The 22,203-nt window shown below is 39.9% G+C and overlaps 1 protein-coding gene across 1 annotated transcript in view; it reads left to right on the plus strand.

Annotated features, from left to right (window-relative positions):
- LOC123248596 (SAP domain containing ribonucleoprotein) overlaps nt 1–18,878 on the plus strand; it is a 36,987-nt gene extending 18,109 nt beyond the window's left edge. Inside the window, exons 10-11 of the mRNA XM_044677426.1 lie at nt 16,079–16,168; nt 18,302–18,878. Coding sequence (XP_044533361.1) covers nt 16,079–16,168; nt 18,302–18,343 — 132 coding nt within the window. The 3' untranslated portion in view covers nt 18,344–18,878. The remainder of the gene's footprint in view (nt 1–16,078; nt 16,169–18,301) is intronic.
- Nucleotides 18,879–22,203: the final 3,325 nt, after the last annotated feature.

Here is a 22,203-nt window from a genome sequence, read left to right on the forward strand (position 1 = left end):
TTAGTTCTTACTTGTGTTCAACTAGTGATTGTTTTTTTCCTGTGTTAGTTTTCATGCTCAGGAAATATCCCTTGAGAAAAATATCCCTTAAATATCCCTACCCTGCCATTTTAATGCCTAGTTTGGCACATTGGAGGCTGTTATTTCTGAAGAATGAAAGATGGATAGAGGGAATAAGAATATAGGATGTGGCTGGTGGTCATAGGAATTTACCTTGGGTGAAAACTAAATCTGGGCTTAGAGTTACTGAGACAGCTAAATTGAAATGATTGTGTTGGTATATTCTTACAAACATTGGCATACCTTGAAAGGTGAAACCTGATTCTTGAGCTGCTTATGAGAACTCCAGCTCAGCCATTGAAAATCCAAGTTCTCACAGCTTGGGGGAGGGAGGTCTGTTTTTTATTGTTCTCCCTAGGGGTGGCCATGATCACGATCCTTATTTTATTTTATTTTTTTAAATATAACCGTTACCTTCCATCTTGGAGTCAATACTGCATATAGGTTCCTAAGCAGAAGAGTGGTAAGGGGTAGGCAATGGGGGTCAAGTGACTTGCCCAGGGTCACACAGCTGGGAAGTGTCTGAGGCCAGATTTGAACCTAGGATCTCCTGTCTCTAGGCCTGACTCTCAATCCACTGAGCTACCCAGCTGCCCCCTCACCCTTATTTCTTTAAGAATACTGGGGAATCTAACTAAGTACATCTTAAAAACTAGCAATTATAAGAGTATCTTATCCTTAGTAATTTGCAGATTTCCCTTCCTTGATAATCTGTGACCAGGCATTCCACACTTTGAGCCTTATAAGTGAGTTTTTGGATAGGATCCTCTGAAATCAAAAGTATTTTTCTTGGGTTCAGAGAGCCCTACTATCCTGGTACTTGAATATAGATAAATATGCATACTATCTCCCTAATTGAAATAATAATAGCAGTTTACATTTATAATTACTGGATACTTCATGAGATCCTGGCCAAAAAAAAAATACAATCAGCTCCTCCTTATCACTTCCGATATTAAATATAAAATCATTTCTTGGTGTCCAAAGACCTTTATAACCAGACCTCTTCCTTTCTAGTCTTCTGCAATTCAGTGATACTGGTTTTCTTGCTCTTTCTCCAGCAAGACACTCAGTTGACCAACCTCAGGGAGTATTTTCACAGCTCTTCCCCCAACTCCCTCCTTATCTCTGCCTCCTGACTTTCTTTAAGTGTCAACTAGAATTCCATCATCTACAAGAAGCTTTTCTTGATTCCTCTTAATGCTATTCCTTCCATTTGAGACCAACATATCCTGTGTGTGTTTGTGCAGGCATATGTCCTCTTTTCATACATAGTTCTTTGCATTGTGTCTCCCTGTTAAACTGTGAGCTCCTTAAAAGCAGGGGCTAGTAGGTTTGGGATTGTTTTTGGTATTGCTATTGTTGGAAGTCTTTTTTGTTTATCTTTTGTCATTGTATCCCCAACACTTAGCACAAAGTCTGGTACATAATAGTCACTTTATATACTTGTTGATTGATAAACTAGGCTCAGAGTTGAAAGGGAATTTGGAAATCTTCCATTCTTCATCCCACCAGTTTTACAGGTGAGGACTTGCCTTAAGTTGCAGACGTAGTAAATGATGAAAATAAGAATTGGATCTAGTTTCTTTGACTAGTGTTATGTTCTCTCCCTTAGGCATGATTAATATTTCTTTCTTTTTTTTTTTAAATTTTTAAACCCTTAACTTCTGTGTATTGACTTATAGGTGGAAGAGTGGTAAGGGTAGGCAATGGGGGTCAAGTGACTTGCCCAGGGTCACACAGCTGGGAAGTGTCTGAGGCCGGATTTGAACCTAGGACCTCCCGTCTCTAGGCCTGGCTCTCAATCCACTGAGCTACCCAGCTGCCCCCTTAATATTTCTATTTTATAGATGAGAGATTGGGCCAAACAAAGTAAAGAGTAATTACTAAGTCATCTGATTCTCAAATACGCGGTGCTATTTCCACTGTAGAATCTGGTTCTCCATTTTTTGAATGATGCCATTGTTAGCAGCAAGCCCAAAGGTTCTTTGACGGATGAGGAGTAGAGATTGGAGGCTGTGGTGGGTGTTTACCTGAACCTCTAAGGCAACTTTTTACATTTGAGTGTCAGGTCACTGCTAGTTTGTGTCAGATACTTCATAGACCAGCAAAGATGTTGGGTCCTGTTCTGCTTATTGGAAAGAGATTGTCACTAAGTTTTTAAGGAACTAAAGAAGCAGCTGGTTTTCTGGTAGGGTAATTTCTGAGCACAAGAGGGCACCAGTGTAACCAAGCATACATGTCCATTGTGGCCTCTTGGTGTATTGGTCTCCATTCAGCCTTAAAGGGCTGGTCATTTCTTTTTTCAGACTGAGCTTTGTTAGATGTGGGTCATTGGGGCATAGAAAAAAAGGGCAATTAATCTAAAATTTGCACTGCTTTGCATAGAGAAGATATTCAATAAGTGTTTGTTGAATTTAAAATATTAGTGGTCACCAATCTTCAGGCCTGAATCAAAGATTCTTCTTGGGACCTTGTATTGAAACATTCGTTGTAAAGGAAGTAACAAGTTATCTAGTCTTAATACCCTCATTTTATGTACAGTTGAAAAAATTGACTTGCAGAGAGGTTAAATGATATATCCAAAGTCCCACAGGTAGTAAGTGGCATTCTTCCCATGGTATCACACTGTAATGGATCTTGATCAAGGCTATTTGTAGCTGTTCTTCAAGTAAGCCTCCTATGCTAGGGCCAGTGCTTAGGGTGTTATTAATAAAGACCTTGTAAGACTACCTTAATTTTATTTGAGGAATTTTATAAGAGTTACCTAATTTTTTAAGTAAATAAGGTAGAGAGGTTAAAGCCTAAATATAAATATGCAAATATATTACTATGATATAATATGGTAATTATATGTAGATATAGCTTCCTTGATTTCATGCAAAAGGATCTACGAAGGCAGAGGTAAGTTGGGAGTTTATTCTTTAGGCCTGTGGTTCTCTTAACTTAAAAATGTTACCAGACAGTAGGGCCCTGGTTAAATATTCCTCCCTGTTTTTTTGCATTAGATAGCTTTATGATGGGCAACAAAAAAAACTAGAGTTCTTAAGATTCTATGAAAGGCAAATAGTCATATTAAATTCTTCCCCCCTCCACACATATATAATCAATGCCGCCCCCTCTCCCCCCATACTTTTGTTTTCTCCTTTAAAAACTTTTGAAACTTAAGGAAGTTTGGAGGGCAAAGGATTTCTAGAGGTGTATAAATTGGGGTCAGGGAAGATTACTTGAGGAATAGTTTTGTTTTAGGACAAAGCTAAGACCTAACCTTTGATTTGTCTAGTCTTTTAGAAAAAGAAAATCAATCAATACTTGAATCCTCCCTAGTTTCTTCCTAATGCTTGATATTCTAAAAATAAATGATAAGAATTGATGGGATGGGGGCAGGTGAGGAGAAGACTTGGTGATCTGTTTATCTCTTTCTGAACAAATCTTTAAGGAGTGATGAAGCCCCTTAAAGAGGAAACAATAGAAGAAACTCTGACCTCAGTTTATCCCGTCATCTGGTTCTTCATTTGTCCCTGCTGAGGAACAGAACTTGTCTTTTGTCTGTAACACAAATACATCTTCACCTCCCTCCCTTCCTCCCTCCTCTCCCTCCTCTCCCCCTTTACCCACCCCACCCGCTCCACTCACTCTTTTCTATTATGGTTCCAATCAATGATGTCATTATGTGTGCCATTCAACTGCTGTTGAACCACTTGGCTGTAGGAATTTGGAAGAGCAAAGGGCAGAATGGAATTTTTCTCTCCTGCTTAGGGCTCTTGAAAATGTATTCTAATTTTGGGAGAGAGAAATGGGAGTCAGGTTTTTTCTTTGCTCACCCACCTAGGGCACTGAGGATTTTATAAACTTTGTTCTAATCCCTTATGGGGGGGGGGGAATTAAAACAGAGCCTAGGAACATATAATGTAGTAGAGCAATGTAAAAGGCTAACAAAAGAGAGAAGAATTGGAGAAAGAAGGTGAAAAAATTTTTTTCTTTCTTACCACATAATTGGAGCTCTGTCTATCCGCTGACCACAAACTGGATACTTGGCAAGATTCTGATGAGAAATCATGCTCCTTGTTTCCCCTTAGTGCCATGATAATAATTGCTAAGACTTTCCTAAACAGTTGGAAGTGATCATTAAGATCCTGTGGCCTTGTCCTTAAGTTTATTTTTTCCTCTAAGTTGAAGAAATGGAGATCAGAAAATTGGTAGGGAGGAAAGTTCCCCCTCCCCCATACACATACAGCTCTGCATTCCTTCTTGGAGTGTGTCAGAGCTGATGACTTTGATAAAAAACAAGTTTTACTCCTCTCTGTGGTCCCCCTGTGGTCCCTGCCCCTGAGTAAACACAGCCTGAGAAGGGAGTCGGGTGGCTGGAGTCTGTTGAGTCTATTTTGCTTTTAAACACCTTCAACCATATTGCTAGGCAAGTTCCTGAGTTGGGATACTTACCTAAGTGGCGTCAGAAGAAATTGGTGGCAGTCTGGATACTTGGAAGGAGTTTTTTAAACCTGCCTATTGAAAAGATTGGATCTGGGAAGATTGCTAGGATATATGTGGGTGGCCTGGGCCTGTGTTAACATTTTTTATCTTTCTTTAAAAGAAATAAATAAATAAATGTATATATATATATATATATATATATAGCTAGTCTAATGCTCAAGTAATGTTTAATATTTTAAATAACAGTATTTAAATAACAACAACAAAAAAAACTTGTTTTATGCCAAAATGGCTTTTGTTGATTACTTTAAAAACCAGTATTCCCATTTTTAAAAGGTAGGGAGGTATCAAAAACTCTATGAAATTGTACTTGGAGGACTTCTTGTGAAGTCAGTTTTTGGCCTGATGATAAACACCTCCTGTTTTCAAGCAAAATCTTTCTCTTTGGGGGTCTCATCGTTAGGATCTAGAAGTTGTTAATGCCTTCTCATTAAATTTCCCTTTACCTCTAAGCACTATGTTCCTTTCCTGGTGGCTAACTGAATTTCATTTTCCTTTTCCCAAATTGGAGAACAAAAAATAGCAATGAGGATGTTTTTGTAAGGGACACTAGGTTGGAGTTAACATGCTTTATTGAATCCGAAGGGCAGTGAAGTTGAACTATTAGGGGCCAGTACAGGGGTTGTCTTAGAGATGAATGATGCCTGGGCTTTAGAAGTGTTTATAGAATTATTTTTTTCCTTCCTTTCCTTTCTCTTTTGTTTCCTTCATGACATTGGCTAGAATGTATACTTATGTTCAGGGAAAACTTATCAAATACCCCTTGCGTTAAGCGTGTTGCACTTTATGCTTAGGTATCAGGCAAAAGAAGAACAGACTTAACTGGAAACTGACTCCATGGAAAACCCAAGTAGAAAGGGTGACAGATTTATAGGTCGTACCTCTTCTCACCCCCCCCCCCTTACTCCCCTTGCTCAGTGTTGTATACTAAACTAGAAAATGTGAGAAATTCTACTTTTAATCCCCACTCTTTTGTCCTCTCCTACATTCTCTATTTCAGAAAAATTCTCATTGTATGTAATTCTAGTCTAGGTGGTTAACCATGCTTCTCTGTACACCCTGATTTTTGTTTGGTCTCTGTCCTATGTTGGTTTCGTCACCTAACTAATCTCATGAAGTACTCTTCTGTTCTGTTTAAACTCCAGCACAGGTGTGCTCTTCATAGCCAGCTGTGACCCTTTTCCTGCCTCTTCATCCACATCCCTGCAGGGGAGATCCTGTTTGTAGGAAGTGTAAACTTTAATGGGAGGCCTGGGTATAACTTACATAGCTCCCACCAGGGCCGCTGTAGGGTAAATCTGTGGTGTCTGTGTGAGTTTCCCAGGACATAGCCTGTTGAGCTAGAGAGGAGCAGTGCAAAAGACTGGTAAGCCAGAGAGTAGTCCTCTTTGTTCTGTGCAGGAATTTAGTGTCGATCTGTAACTTGTTTAAGCCTTTTTAGAGAACAATTTGATCTCAGGAACTAATGAATAAGGGTCTAAGCATCCTTAATCTCATAACCTATGCTGAACCCTTTGTTATCCTTTCTTTAGTTCTTGTATGTTTTAGGTAAGGCATTATACCCCTAAGTTAGCTCTCATCTGCTGACTTCTAGACAGTTCTTCTGGTCTCTGTATTATTTGTCCTTAAAAACAACAGCTTCCTAGCTGGATTCAAGAAGGGAAATATCTTTAATAGAAATTTGGCTTCTGGGTGGAGTGTCTCAATTGTGGAGCTTTCATTTTCTCCACCTGCTTTGCATTGTCCCTTCAGTCAATTCTGAGCAAGATGGTGACAGCTTCTTTTGGGGCATTGAAGGAGAGGAATGTTTATTTGGACAGACTAGAGATGGAAGCTGGTAGGGGTGGCATTTGGTGTGTTCTTGAGCTTCAGATCCTGTAAGAAGATGATGAGTCATCCATTTCCTGGTAGTCCTTGATTCTGGTTGATATTTAATACTGTCACCTCCTTTAACTCCCAAGAAGTTGGTTCTGACCTCACAAATGAAAGATGACTATGTGTGAACGAGATGGTTTGAAGAGAGTATATAATAATTAATTTTGGGGGAAAAAAACCTATTGCTGTTCTGAACTTCTCTCTTTTTATGCATTGACTCTGTGTATTTGGTTCCTAGTCCACCCTATGGTCTCTAGTCTGCCTTGGGAAAAGATTTAGATGAATTTTAGATAATGGGGGATGGGAATGACAGCTCTGTGTTTTAAGCATTGGAATATTTCAGAGAGCAAAACCATCAGTTGATGTCATTTACTCTGAAAGTATGAAATTGGAACCCCAGAGTGTTTCTTAACCTTTACCTCTTCGAAGTCAAGGCCATGTCATCATTAATCTGCTGTCACCTAAAAGCCCTTGGGCTCTGCTTTTCATCCCATCATCCTTCATGTGGCAGTGATGTGCAGGAAAGTGAATACAAGGCTCCCTCTTTTCCCTTTTTCCTCCACATTCTTTTGGAAAATGCAGGGTGTCCTGGAATCTGTAGTTATGTAAATATAACCATTCCCTGACACAGAGTAGAGGAAGCTGTCAAGGTGTGTATTTAGGGTAGGCTATCTCTGATTGATTTTAACTTTTATCTTTCCATTGCTTCTGGAAAAAGAGTAGTGACCAATTATAACTTCAAAGGACATCCCCCTTGCCCCCTCTTAGCAAAGAATGATCTGTCAGTGCAGAATGTGATATATATTTTCAGACATTGCCCGTGTGTTGATTTGGTTTTGCTTTATTGTACTTTGTTACAAGAAAAGCTTCTTGGTGGGATGGGAGTGGTGAGGGTTCATTGGGAAGTGACAGTAATGTATAAAAAGAATCAATAAACATAAAACGGGAAATGGTCTTTTAAAAAATACAGATACAACATGTAAGACTCCAGTGGTTTTTCTGATAGATGCGGACTAGTTTAACTGAGACTAGGTTTTTAGATTAGGTTGTATAGGTTATAATGTCTGTTTCTTACATGAAGAAATGAGGAGTAATGACTACCTGGGCTTCTTGTACATGTTTTGGGAGTAGCAGGTGTTTTGCTGTAATTGAGAGTGTAAACTGAGTTTTCCTTTTTGCATCTATTCTCTTATCTCTTGGGCTGCCTCTAATTCACTATGTTTTTCATACAGTGACCCAGCTCTTCCTGGGCTCTTATTCCACTTAACAAGTTGCATTTGACTCTGGGAGTAAGAAGAGAGAAGAACCCAGTATGACCCTGAGAAAGTCATTTTACTTATCTGAGCTTGGGTTTCCTCATCCTTAAAATTGGGACTAGTAGGATTAGGTCATCCCATAAGGTCCTTTCCATTCGGCTGCTAGTGAGAGGACCACAACTGCCTCCTTTTAACAGAGTAAATGTGGCAGCCCCCCAAACGATATTGCTTATTGCCATTAGGTTAGAGGTGGGAAGGCTGGAAAAATGTTTTCCTTGAGATTGAAATTCAAAAAGAATTGTGAGTTAAGAGGAAGAGGTGCCAGAAGGAATGATCAAGACTCCAGCACAGGTCTCAGGTAGAGATACTATCTTTGATACCTCTCTGTCCAGAAAAGGAACAGCTACACTTAAGTTGAATTGGAGGAGCAATGGTACCCAGCTGCTATTGTTGCAGCCAACTATTGTTTAGCTTTTAAAAAGAAGCAGCCAGCTGCGGCCCTTAAGTTAGAATCTAATTCTGATTTCCCAGATGAGACTAATGCCAGACCACTCTCTGCACCATGGAAACCATTGCCAGAGCCCTCAATTTAACTTTTGTAGCCATGAAAATGAGTTCCCCTGGTCCCTAGGACTGAGTAATGAGGAATTTTTAAATGGTTCCCTTTCTATTTGGAAAATGTTAGGGCAAGACCAGAAGCAGCTACATAACTCTGCACAGGGGATTGCATCCTGTCTAATAGCATTCTTCCTCTAAATTTGGATATCATTTTTCACATTGTATATTTGTGTTGTCATCACCATAAATCTCCTACTTACCTCCTTTTCATCTGTAATTAATAGGAATCTTATTATTATTGATAAGTAACATAATACTTATTTGCAAATTGCTTTTTTTGCAACCCTATGAAGTGTAGTATAAATGTTATCCCCATCTTATTTGAGAGACCTGAAGCTTAGTGAGATTTTGACTTGTAAAAAGTCATATAACTAGCAAGTGTTAGAGATGGGACTTGTACCTGGCTCTTCCAACTCTTGTCAGGGTTCTTTTAACTAATCACTTTTTAAATATATAATATTTATATTCCATTTGTTTGGACATTACTCCTTCTCCTTTAAAGACTATTTAAAAACAGTATTAGTGCCCTGTTATCAAAGTTAAATGACAACCTTCCTATCCATTAATAGTTTTGTAAAAGCAGTTAGTGACATGAACAGTCAGTTCAAATCATAATATTAGATGGTTTTACTTAAATTTTGGAGAGTGGACTTTGTCTGGAAATGTCTCATGATAAAAAGTGTTTATTTTTAATATAAATAAAATGAAGACTTTAGGATTATATCCACAGAGATATAAATTGATTTAGGCTCTTTAAATTTTTCTGCAGCTATCATTCTAGGTCATATAGTCTAATTTCAGTACTTTACCAAGCCAACACTCATTTACTAAGCATTTACCATATATTATAAACAAAGTATTTGCTAGGTGCTGATGATAAAAATACAAAATGAAAGATAGCCCTTGCTTTCAAGGAACCAAGATACTTTGCAATGGAAAGAATGCTAACAGCAAGAGAGATCCAGAAGAGGCTCATTTCTGAGGTGGTAGATGAGCAATAGAGAGCCACTAAAGGTTTTTGAGAGTGATGTGATTAGATTTATGCTTTAGTAATATTATTTTGGCAGGTATATGAAGGATAGATTGGAGTTTGGAAGAGCCTGGAAAGTAGGAGGCTAGGAAGCCATTGCATTAGGTTTGGGAGAGATGGAAAGGGGCTGAATTTACTGTGACTCCCAATCTTAAATGATATTATTAGTATTTATTGATTGAGAAAATATATGATGACCAAAGGCTAATTCAGTAATGCTTTTAAATGAACTCATATGGTTATTAATCATAGGAACATCTATATACATTTTAAAAACAGTAGTATATTTATTTTGGATGATAGTCTCCAGAAGGTATGTTGGCTTGTTTGTAATATTGAATTTGTGTTACAAATTTTGCTAGGAGCAAAATAAAGTTTAAAACGACTGTGTGCTTAGTGTGTCTATTTGATGACCCTGGCATTAATTCTGAAGTCTGAGGCCCATGGGTTGGGAAGTTGTAATCTAGCTCAGTCCCCTAATTTTACAGATGAAGGAAGCTTAGACAGCTTAAGTGAGTTGTCTATGGACACATGGCTTACATAGCAAGCAGAAGAGCCAGGCCTCAAACTCAGGTCTTTTGACTTTCTTTCCATTATACTACAGTTGTTTTAGCTTTCCAGTGCAGAAGGAAGGCAGCCTAGATTTTCAGGTACCTGGAAAAAGAAGGTTGGTTGGATAGATTTTGGATTGGCTGGTAGTTTTTTGGTAATTGGTAATTTTTACTGGAGTCCTGGTTTCTTGTCTTCTTTTTATCACACTTTCAGTTTTGCCCTTTGATTCTTCTAATCACTATTTGCTAGAGGAAATTGTTCCATGACTTTCTCAGGGAATAGTTGGACTCCTACTTAGTATCTCTTTTGAATCTTTGATTTTGTAACTTTGAAAGTAAAGGATTGTTCCTCACATTTTTGACATCATGGGCAACCAGAGACTGAGACATGAATCCTGGAGAGAAGGTTATATAGGCATTTCTCAGTTGATTCTCTGCTCATATTAGATGTATATTAAAATCATAACAGAGATCAAGGATTCAGGTGAATGCTGAATAGTAAGATGTCTTCTTTAACTGAAATAAAAATTCACCTTGAATATCTCATTGCTAAAGATGGGTTCTGATTTCACTTTTCTGCTTCTTGCCAAGTCATCTCTGCTATTTATTTAAACAAACTTGTTTTATACTTGAATCAGTGTTGAGACCAAGGAAAAAGTCAGGTGACTCCCACTTCCTTTGGTATCCAGGATGTCTTCGGGTTGCATGGGAGAATTGTTTATATTTATGTTATTAATCTCTGTGGGCTTGTTCTAGAAGCCCACAAATGGTGCTGAGGGAGACCAGTAATAGATAGAGAATAAGCTGGGTACCCTGTGTATAGATATTGCTTCTAGATAATTATCCTCCTTGGTAACCTCAAAAGCAATGTGTGTTTGTTGTAGGGGAATGAGGTTTTGATTGGAAATAAAGTTCATTTGTATCCTAAGCCCAACTACTTCTCTTCTCCCCCACTCCCCCAATCCAAATACTCATAGAAAGAAGAGATCTCTTGTCAGTATCAGATGGCTTTTGATGGTGGGGGTGGGGTAGTAGGAGGGCAGAATGAGTAAGGGAAAGGTTTGTAAATGGGTATGACACTAAGCTAGAGGGGTCAGTGCTGCCCACAGATGCACAACCCCATTTGTGCACTTGAGCATGGCCTGGGGGAGCAGTGGGCCTGATGAATGTAGAGAGAGCTGCGTTTTGATCGAGGTAATTTCCCTCAGATGGGTCCCGCCATCCCATGAATCAAAACCTGTCAGCAAGGAGCTAAAGATGGAGTGAAGTTTATTGTATGTCTGTCTCCATGCGACACCATCACGCAAGAAGGGTCAAGTGAGAGAGATCATTAGAACTGCCTTGATTTAGTGGGCCTGTTGTGTACTTTCCCTGCAGGGCAAGATGGAAAGAGGCTTTAGCCAGGGAGCAGGGGATGCCGGAGGGGTGAGGATGAGAGGGCAGGCAAGCACAAAATAAATAAAACCCTCAGCATCCCTGGGGGGTGAGGGGCTAGGCAGGAGCCATTTTCAAGGCAAAGTAGGGTTGGGGGGGGTTGGGGGAGGGGTGTTATATTATTGTTCTCTCTGGAGCCCCTGGTGAATTTGGAGCAGATGCTCTGCCTGGGTCCCTAGTAGAGGCACCAAAGATCCAATTAAAAGGGAAGCTCATTGGGGAAGAGGGATTCCCTGAGAATTTACCTCCCGGGAGGTTAGACATCCTCATCATCATCATAATTATTGTAATATATTACTGGAAGGGAATGAGTGATAGGCGAAGGAGTGATCTTCCTTGTTCTCTGCCTGCTGTACTTCAGCATTGAGTTGAAAAGCACAATATCAGCAAATAGGGTCCATCATTAAGATGGTTATTTTAGAAGACAATAAAGTGGACATTTTGAGAAGTGGGGATGGCAGAGCCTAGGACATTGATGGGCAAACTTTTTAAAGAGACCAAAGGAAAGGAAATGCTCATCTGTCAGTCTTAAGGCAAATCTTTCGAAGTTTCATCATATTGTATCCTACTTATTGTATTCGTCAGATTAGGAATAATGTCTGGTTGCGGGATAGAACATTTCAGGCGGCCCTCATCTGGCCCGCAGGCCGTAGTTTGCCCATCACTGGCCTAGGGAATTGGTTAGAGTTGTTCCACATTTGCCAGTAGTGGCTCTGTACAGGACAGAGACTTTGACTGAGCTCTCGTAATCAGTAATACTGAGCTGGTTTCTACGGTGACATTTCAGTATGGTGTTGATGTTGCCCTGTGCCTCCTGGCATTTCACCAAAAAGGTATGGTATTTACCTTTTGTGATTCCTTGCCCTTTTGGTGGGGGGAAGGGATTGTGACTATTGCTTAAGTTGATTATACTTTTATAAAACATTTACCTTGCTTTCTTCTTGACTGAGAGACTAGAAGGTTTGGAGAAGCTAAATTTAAAAGGGAGGGCTTGAAGAAATTTCAGTTGTGAGATTTTCTTTTTCCCCATTCTTAATTCTTGGATCTTATGAGATAGGCAGAGAGGGTCACGTAATGTAAGTTTCTCCCAGTAATTAACATGTTAAAAGAATGTCGTGGAAAGAATTCCTGAATAATGGTTTTTGTCACCAGAATAAATGGATGATAAAATCTGGAAATGAATCCCAGGAAGGTAGATATAGGAAATGCTTTGGGCTAAGTCAAAAGAAGCTGAAGGAACTATTGCTAACTTGTTGTTTTAGGAAGAAACTAGAGAAAATAGAAGAAAAATGTTTTTGATTTAATTTGTAGATGTGAAGTGTGCAGTCTTGAATGAGTAGAACATAGACATTTCTCACAGAACTGCCAGCTGAGTATCTTCCCTCCTCTTCTCCTGGTACATGACTGTGTCTGGACATGCTAATTTCACTTCTTTCGGCCTATGAACTCTCCCTTAAACTTCCTTGTTTCTCTGCTTAACATAGTGTCTTACCCAGAATGTGTGATCGGTAGTAGTCTACTTTGATAGGATCATAGGTGTAGAGTTGGAAGAGACTTCAGAGGTCATGTTGGCCCTCATATTACAGATGAGGAAATCAAAGTCTCAAGATGTCTTGTGCCTTGCCCGAGGTTAGAGTCAGGAGCAGAGCTGGGATTAACAATATTCTCCAATTCCAAATGTAGTGTACTCCTTTCCTGACACTTCTATAAAATTATTTTGTAATACATAAATGGATAAAGTTGTATTTTACATACTGAATTATTTCCTTTTTGGTCACTGGCTTTAAACTAGCTTTTCTTTTTGCCCCAGCCCCATACAAGTAAATTTTAATCTTATAATTTACTGGAGGCATTTGGTTGTCTCAAACTAGTCAGTTGGTAAACATTTATTAAGTAACTGCTGTGTGCCAGCTACTGTATGTCTTGTGATACAGAAAGAGGCAAAAGACAATCCCTGCCCTCTAAGAACACACAATCTATAATGGGAGAGATTACAAGTAAATATATACAAACAATCCAAACAAATAGGAAATAATTAAAAGGAAGACAATAAAATTAAAAAGGGTTGAGAATGGCTTCCTATAGAAGAAGAGATTTTAGTTGGAATGATAAGCCAGGGAAATCAGTAGGTGAAAGATGAGGAAGAGAAGCATTCTGGTCATGGAGGACAATCAGAAAAATCCAGGAACATGGAGGATTGAAGAATACAAGGTGTAAGAAGACTGAAAGGATGGGGAAGGGGGGAGGGATGGTTTGATTTTACAGGATTTTGGATGTCATATAGAAGATTTTGTGTTTGAGTAGAGATCTCGGATGACTTGACTGGACCTACACTTTAGGAGTTTCACTTTAGTGGCTGTGAAGGAAGGATGGATTGGAGTGGAGAGAAAATTAAGGCAAAGACTCACCAGGCATGAGGTGATGAGGGCTTGCCACCAGGGTGGTAGCAGTATCAGAGGAGAGAAGAAGGTATATTCAAGAGATATCACAAAGGTGAAATCTCTAGGCTTTGGCAACAGATTGGATATGGGGTTGAGAAATGAGGAATGGAAGATGAAAAGTGGGTTTCAAGCCTGAGGGACTGTGACAATATGCTGTTCAAGGACCCTGTGTGGGTACTCCTTTCATAAGTGTATACTGAAGTATGCCGTAGAGAGTATTTAAAAGTTGCCCTGGCCAAAAATGTCAGCATTCTGCCCACCTGCTGATCCAAATGGAGGTAGGCTTCATTCCCAGAAATCTAATCTGTCACTGGGCCAATAACCAAAACTTTTCCAGTGTGATATAGGACCTGGCAGAGTTCACAAAGCTCTTTACAAAAAAAGACCTCTTTTAATCTACAACACCCCTTTGAAATAGGTATCCTCATTTTACAGATGAGGAAATTGAGGCTCAGAGAGGTTAAATGAATGCTTGATGATGATTATGAAAATAAAGCAAGAACACTATACATGAAATGGAGTCTGCCCAATTAAAATGATCTGATTAGGAGTCAAGAGATATGTATGAGTAGGAATTACTTCAGGCTTTAATAATTTTGGAAGGCAGGCAGAGCAGGATAGAAATCAACAGACAAGCTACCCTAAGAACCCAAGAGACTTGTCTTTTAGACAAATCTTCATCTTGATTCAGTTTTGAACAGTTGAGGACAGTCAGGCTGTACAACTGCCCCTACTCCTTACATTAGAGGAGGTTCCTAGGCATATGGGAACAAAAACAGTTCCTTGGATGGCTGAGGAGAGTAAAAGCTTTAAAAACTTCCCATGTTTCTCTGAATCACTTGCATGATTTTGCTTTCAGTTCTCCAGTTTCCTAGACATCTTGAGTTAGAGTACGCTGTCTGTGGGGAACCTTCTTTAGAGCTGTAACCTACCTGTGGTCAAACGTCATGAAGATGAGAATTAGCAATGCTTGCAAGAAATATAAACTCATGGGGGCTATAAAAAGACCTAGCTCAGAAGCACCAAGCAGGAGCTCATTAAATAGTTTGCTTGAGTTCTTTCAGCCTGGCCCTGGTGTTGGTTATCTTTATTACTGGTTGTAAATAAAGCCAAAGAAGTTGCCCTGTTCCATAAGGGCCTCCAGGATGGTGTGAAGCCAAGGGAGGAGGGAAGATCTCTTGACTTGATGTGCCAAGAACTGAAGAACATCTTTTCTTGGGAAAACAAAAGCAAAAACTGTGTTCAGGGATTATCTCTCCCTAATTTTGAATGTTCACTTTTCTTTATATCTTTATAGACTTTGACAGCTCCCATTTTTCTTCACACCAAACATGCATACTTCAAATTATAGAGGAATGGATCCATATGACTTTTCCAACTCCAATCTTGAAAGCTGCTAGAAGTGAATAATTTAAGTCATATTAACTTATGGAGTTAATATGGAGGAGGCTGCCTGGTTGCTTAGGGATCGCCTAAGAGACTCTAGTCATAGCCTCAGCGTTTAAAAAAATTTTTTTAAGCTTCACTAAATTTGTTCAGAATTTTGTGTGAAGGGGGCAGCTGAGTAGCTCAGTGGTTTGAGAGCCAGGCCTAGAGACGGGAGGTCCTAGGTTCAAAACTGACCTCAGACACTTCCCAGCTGTGTGACCCTGGGCAAGTCACTTGACCGCCATTGCCCATCCTTACCACTCTTCTGCCTTGGAGCCAATACACAGTATTGACTCCAAGAGAGAAGGTAAGGGTTTTTTAAAAATAAAAAAAATAATAAAAATAATTTTTTTTGTGTGACACTTGTAGGAAGATTTATGTTATTTTACTTTCTCCATAGACCTTTAGATATCCTGTTCACTTTAGACTCTGATCCTGGCTTGCTAGTTGAGCCTGTTGACCACCTTAGTTTCACCATTTGAATAATCTCTCCTAACCTGTCCTTTGCAGACTTTTTTCAAAGGACAGCCCAGAATTACCTGAGAAAGTTAAGAATCAAATAAGAGATTTGACTTTGAATATTACCATTGCTGCTGCCTGACTCAATCCTTTTCATGAGTGAAAGGCTCCAACTCCACCCTAATTTTTGTTGGTTCTGGGGATCACCCATGTACAGAGGGTTCCACAAGCTGTAATCTACAATTTTCTTAATATGACCCCTGGTTCCTGCATTCCTAATTCTGTGTGATACTTAGTCCCTTCCTAACCCTTAGTTAGGGAGGGACACAACAATATCTAACCAATTATAATTTTGCTCTTCAATCTCTGCCCAGGGTTCTTGTGGTTAGGGACCATATTGTTTCAACATTTCCATTTGTTGTCCTCAAACAGAGTGAGGAAGATGAGAAGCTAAAAAAGAGGAAGGAGCGATTTGGGATTATCACAAGTTCAGCTGGGACTGGAACCACAGAGGACACAGAGGTAAAAATATGACAAGGGAGTCTCTAGAAGTAGTCTCTAGAGTCTCTAGCTGGGTGACTTATTAGCATCCTTCATGAGCACTTTTGCATCAAAATGATATATACGAATATGACACTTCATTTTGTATTATTTGTTCCAAATGTCCTCTTCTTTTTGTACATGAAGAATAAACAAGAAATTACTGGCCTATGCAGGGAAAAAAATGATATATACGAGTTGCTTCAATTTTCATTTTGGGGTTATAACGTACATTTTAAAATAGGAAAAGTAACTTTCCTGATAATTTTGATGAAAACCATTGCCCTTATGAGACACACTCACAAATTGCCCACCCCAGCTGAGAATGAACTCAAATAAATGAAATCTCCTGTCCTAATCACTTTGTTTACATCAGTCTGGATTGGTCTTGAAATGGCTGAAGGGTGAATTATCATCTAGCCATCTCCCTACTTCTCAAGCCTAATCCTTACTTCTGAGAATTGATATATTGACAGGTAGTATATACAAGAAAACTAAACCCATTGTATAAAAAAACTAGGTATAAACTTGGAAGGTAAATACAGAATAACCTATGAACACCTTAGGGTACCCTTAGGATTATGGGCAATACTTTAGGGGTCAAGGGTACCTTTGATCTTTGAGAATGAACGTTAAAGGAATGAATGTTCCACACCTCAGTTATATTTATTCTTCTAGATCTTGCTTTTTTTCCATCTGGCTTCAGAAATGACTTTTGGTTTCCAGAGTCTCACACAACTGTATCCCTGTGAGACGATTTGAATGTTAAATATCAAAGTCATTTTTGTAGATAAACAACTAAAACTTCAGTGTTTTACCAACCTACTTCAGCCAAAAGACTTGGGCTTCTGGAAGTAACTTTACAAAAAAAGGACTGAGTCCATCACATTCTTGACTCTGCTTTCCCCTTCCAAAACAGATGGGAGTGGAGTAGGAGGTGGGTTTTTTGGGGGGAGGGAGATGGAGGTTCTTTATTATTAGCTGCTTGTAGGGGCTAAAGTGTTCTATATTGTTAGTTAAGTGGCTACTGCAAGGATTTTTGGAAATGGATAGATTTTACTTTGGCTTAAAGTTTTGTTCAGGGCTTAGTTTACCTAGGTTGTTCAAGAAATGTTAAGCCAGGCTCAGTCATTTAGAACTTGATTTCAAAACTTCCCAAACTGATAGAGCTATAGAGATGAAGATTCTTATTTAGAGGTCATGGAAAGAAGAGTTTGCCTTCGTAGAGGAGAGGGGGAGGTGTACGTGGGAAATCATTCTTGAGGCACATTGAGTTCACATGAACAAGGGGGTGTTTTTGTTTGGTGGTTAAGACTTGTATCAGTGATCCAGGTAGCATGGGCTAGGGCCTATGCATTCATTTTCTTTGGATGAAGTCTAAATTTTACCTCCCTGTGAATAGCATGGCATCTTCCCCCTACCCCTGACCCGCTTCAGTGAGAAAAAAGTCCCTATTTGCTGGGGAAGGGAGGTGGCAGGGGTGAGGATGAAGGACTCTGTGCTATTTTGTGAGGTCACTCCCAGAACAAAAAGGTCTTTTTGCAGGTTTTGTGCTCTCTCCAGTCTCCCTCCCTTGAGAGATCCATGATTGGGGCTTCTGTTTCCCCTCCCTCTAGCTATTTATTCTGTTAGAGATGAAGATTTATATGCCTCTCTCATGGATAGGCTTGGAGGCCTATCAAGGAGCTGCTGCTAGGACTTGAATGCCTGGGAGGGCATCCCCCCTCACCTTCCCCTTGAATAGCACAGGGTTAACCCTTTGCCCTTTGAAATCCCCCACCTCCCCATGCCTAGAAGGCTTTTCCAGGCATTTCAAGAGGCCATTGTTTCCAGACCTACAGTAAGATACTACCAAAGCTGAGTGGCCCTCCTTCCCACAGGAATCTTACTATTTTCTATCTCCTTATTAATTCACCCCCACCCCCACCCTCATCCCACCCCAAGTTCTGTTCTTGGAGAATCAAAAATATGGTTGCCAAGTCCAAACCTGAGCTATCACTTGGGCTTGGACCTTGTGACAGTTCATGTGAATTTGAGCTAAGGAAGCTAGAGGTTTAGGCCACTGTTCTTCTCTCAAACCCTCTAACTTTTTTTCCTCTTGTTTCCTTTTCACAGGCAAAGAAGAGGAAAAGAGCAGAGCGATTTGGTATTGCCTGAGGAAAGGTTTTTTTATGCCTTCTGCTGTTGATGATCCCCATCTCTGATTCTTCTTGGTCATTTATGTACCCACATGTACACAAGACAGGCACCTTGCTGGGCCTTGTCCTCTGACGAGGGCACATGTATCCCAGATACATACACAAACCCTCAGCAGCGGCAGTTTTAGCTTTTTTGCCGTTACAACTTCAAGGTGTTTTTTTTTCCTCTTCTGTTTGTTTTTGTTTTGTTTTTTAAATTCTGGTTGTTAATTAAAAAAAATTTAGAAAACAGATGAATGTGTCTGATTGGATGATTAGCATCTGGAGATGATCTGATGGAGAACTTTTTAATGTCAATTAGACCAAGAAGGAGTTGACATCCTTGAGGGATGGCATTAATACCACCACCTCCTTGAAATGATGTAGAGAGTACCCTGACTATTCTCAGTAGTCACTCTCCTAGGTACTGTATACAGAGGCTTAGATAGTTTTTGAATGCTTGACCTAAAAGTATGGGTGGCTAGTAAGAGGAGTGAACAATTTGAAGTATTGGAATAAAAGCAAAATAGTGTTCCAAGGGAGTAATGCATAATGGTTTGTATTTTTTTTAATAGTCTAGGCTAGCAGAAGAGTCTCAACCATGGAACCTGTGATCCTGGAGGAAGCAAGAGGGAAGGACCTGTACTCCAGGGTTAACTAGCTACTGGGAGTAGGACAGAGATTCCAGCAGGGGTGTGTATGTAGACCCTGGTGGTTATAGAACACAAGAATAAAAAGATGGGTTAGATTCTTCAGGATTATTGAGACAGGTGAAAAGGCATACTGAATCAGGGAAAACTGAAACTAGAGATTTAAACCACATGCCAAGATCATCTTTTGGGAAAATAATGGGGGTGGAACTCAACTCCAACTCACTTGCATCTGGTATTGCCTCTGTAGGTTGTACTTATCTATGACAAAATGATATCATTGGGATTTGGGAGGCAGGGGGAGATGCTCCTTTCAGTTGTATTAGAAGCACTTTCCAAGTTATTTTCAGTTGTGAAAGAAGTATGGTTTTTGCCACTTCCCCCACATACTTTCAGCTGCAGGTGTCTGAAATTGAAGACCCCAGTATAAGAGTAAGAGTCCATGTTGCAGCAGTCACATGGAAAAGATCTCAGGGCTGTTGTGGAGTTTTCTCTGTGAATACCTGAACCCCAATCTTAGGACTTCCTTCCCTAACCCCTAGGAGGCTTTAAAAGCTCTGTATGAGTAACCTATTCCTCTTTGTCTCTTAGAGATCGTAATTAGAAATCATCATCGGTATAAGATGGCAGCCTTGGAAAAAGGAAAGCTTGATGTTAAATAACTACTTTTTAGAATGGAGATGGAATGAGTCTTAGGCTTGTCCTTGAGCTCCTTTGTAATATATACTTTATTCTTCTAGATTTCAGAAGCAGTTTGTTGGAGGAACTGGAGGTCTTGGTACAATGAACTAATATTCAGATGTGGATAAAATTGTTTTTGCCCTGGATTTGTCCCTAAATAATGAGGTTTAGATTAATGGTCTTTAGTGGTCTCTTAGCTCATGCCTTGATTCCTTTTAATTTCCTAATAAAGTTGCTGTATAAAACTGATTTCTAGTTAACTTTGGTTGTTTGCGTTGCTTTTAACATAAGGAGGTTTAGTGGTAAGAGCTGGGTTAGTATTTCTTGGAATGTGATGAGGTTGCTACTACCTCCTAATGACTAAGACTCCCCTTTTGGGATAGATTTGGGGAAGGAGTGCCCCTGTGATATGTATGGCACCTAGCTGATTTTTCCTCCCTGAGCCAGGGACTGGTTGTTCCTAATTTGAGGTGAATAGATGGAAGAGAGAAAATTGCAGGGAGCACAGTTGAGTTTGGGAAAGGCAGTGGAGGAGGAAAGGACCAGGGTTAGTGGGGGGGATTTGGGCCTGACTAGTCTGTTGCCAAGTCCTCCCTTGAAAGAGAAAAGAAGAACTGAAGAACTATTGGTCTGGGTGAGTAAGTGAGGTTTTGGTGTTGCCAGAGGGATAATGGACAAAAAGGAGAAGGAATTGAAAGGTTTAGGAGGGAAAAGGTATCTGTTGGTGATGAACAGAACAAAAAGCACCACAAATAGATCATCATCTGCCTCCTTCTGTACCTCTTCTCAAAAGTCTTTTGCCCTTCAAAACAGCTACTATCTCAGGCTTAAGATGAGGAATTTCAGGTAAAAAGAGAAAATCATTAAATTGAGTTTCTCTTATTTGAATTTTCCCTTCACCCACTTGGCTTTAAAAACATTCTCCCTTCCAGACTTCCCTCTTATTTGTCTTGGGGACTTCAGAAGACTCTTCTGAAGAAGAGCTGAAGTCAGTTCTACTTCCCTGCCCCCATACAGGTTGGACCTTTCATCAAATCTTGGGTCAAGAGATCTTCAGGGAAGCTGGCACTCCTGTTTCCACTCCTTATTCTTCTCTAAGTCTTCCTTGAAGATTAATACGAATTCCTTTTTCGCTGTCACCTTATTTTCTGTTTTTAAGATTAGGGTGGATATCAGCAGGAACTTACCTTCCAAAGACCTTTTGAAGACAAAGTAATTACATCATCTTTAAAGTTCAATCAATCTCTGAATCTGAGAGAAAAGTATTTTCTAGTGTATGTGGGAGTAGGAGGACATTCATGTTCCTTTAGGTTTTGTGATTTTCCTCAATAGTACTGTTCAGAAATAGGAATGAGGTCCTATGAAATTCCTTCCACCTCCCCCTCACTACCATTTGGTCTCTTACTCCCCTCCTCCCTCAACCTGGGGAGGGATCTTGGGGTCAGAACCTTGACCGACCTGTCCTTTGAAAGGGACAGACTCCTAGGGAATAGGGTGTCAGCGTAATCTCCTTTGATCCTATTTCCCCTAATCCAGACCAGTAGAAAGGTAAAAGCCCATTTTTCTATCTCCATGAAGGAAACTATCCTGACCCTGAAAACTTAATTTCTCTCCCCAAATAAAACTGGTTTCTACATAGTTGCAGCAAGAAGCTAGGTTTGGGCACTGTAGAAGAGTAGAACCTAGGCTGTGATTTCTGGCGGGCTTATCTGTTTGTTATAGGTTCTTCTTTCAAAACCAAAACCCTGGATTAGATTGGGGTAGTGGGTGTGTGGAGCTAGGGGGCCCCAGGGCTGGGAAGGAAACAAAGGGAAAAAAAGTCTGTTAAACTTTTGACACTTCTCCAACTAAACAAACAAAACTTAATTGGAATGACCTTCCTCTTTCTCCTCCCTCTTTCTCCTATTCTCCACCTCCCTTCTTCCTAGGCACTGATATTGGTGCCAGTTTTCCCTCTCTTCACTTTCTGGAAATGATCTCTACCCTGAAGATCCACCAGAGACACTAATGGCATGTTAAAGGTTGATGAAGAGTTAGGAACGGCTTAGGAAGAACAAAGCCTGTGAATAATGGTAGTAAGAGAAGGGCAGAACTAGAAGCTTTGGAAGAAAGAAGAACATGGCATATGGGAATCTTAGTCAGGTAAACTCTCCAGAAACTGTCCTATCCCTTCTCTGAGTCCCAACTACAATGACTCCCTATCTAAAGTCCCACTCAAACTATTCCTCTGCCAGTTCTCATTCTCCAGAGGTTTTCAGATTCATTTTGTCTGATGCCATCCCTGTTCAGCAGTTTATCTGTATTGTTGGTTGAGGACTTTGTGATTCCTGTTCTTCTACCATGGCCTCTTCTGTCTTAGCTCACTTACCTACCCTTCAAATCATCAAGACTCATTTACTGAAAAAAGGCCTGGTAGGCACTAGACCCCAAATCCTTCCTACTTTCTCAATAAACTAAAATTTGACTACTTCAACCTCATTCTTCCTAATGTACTAAACTGGAACCCAGA

Source organism: Gracilinanus agilis, chromosome 5 (assembly GCF_016433145.1).
Source record: "Gracilinanus agilis isolate LMUSP501 chromosome 5, AgileGrace, whole genome shotgun sequence".
NCBI classification, from domain to species: domain Eukaryota; kingdom Metazoa; phylum Chordata; class Mammalia; order Didelphimorphia; family Didelphidae; genus Gracilinanus; species Gracilinanus agilis.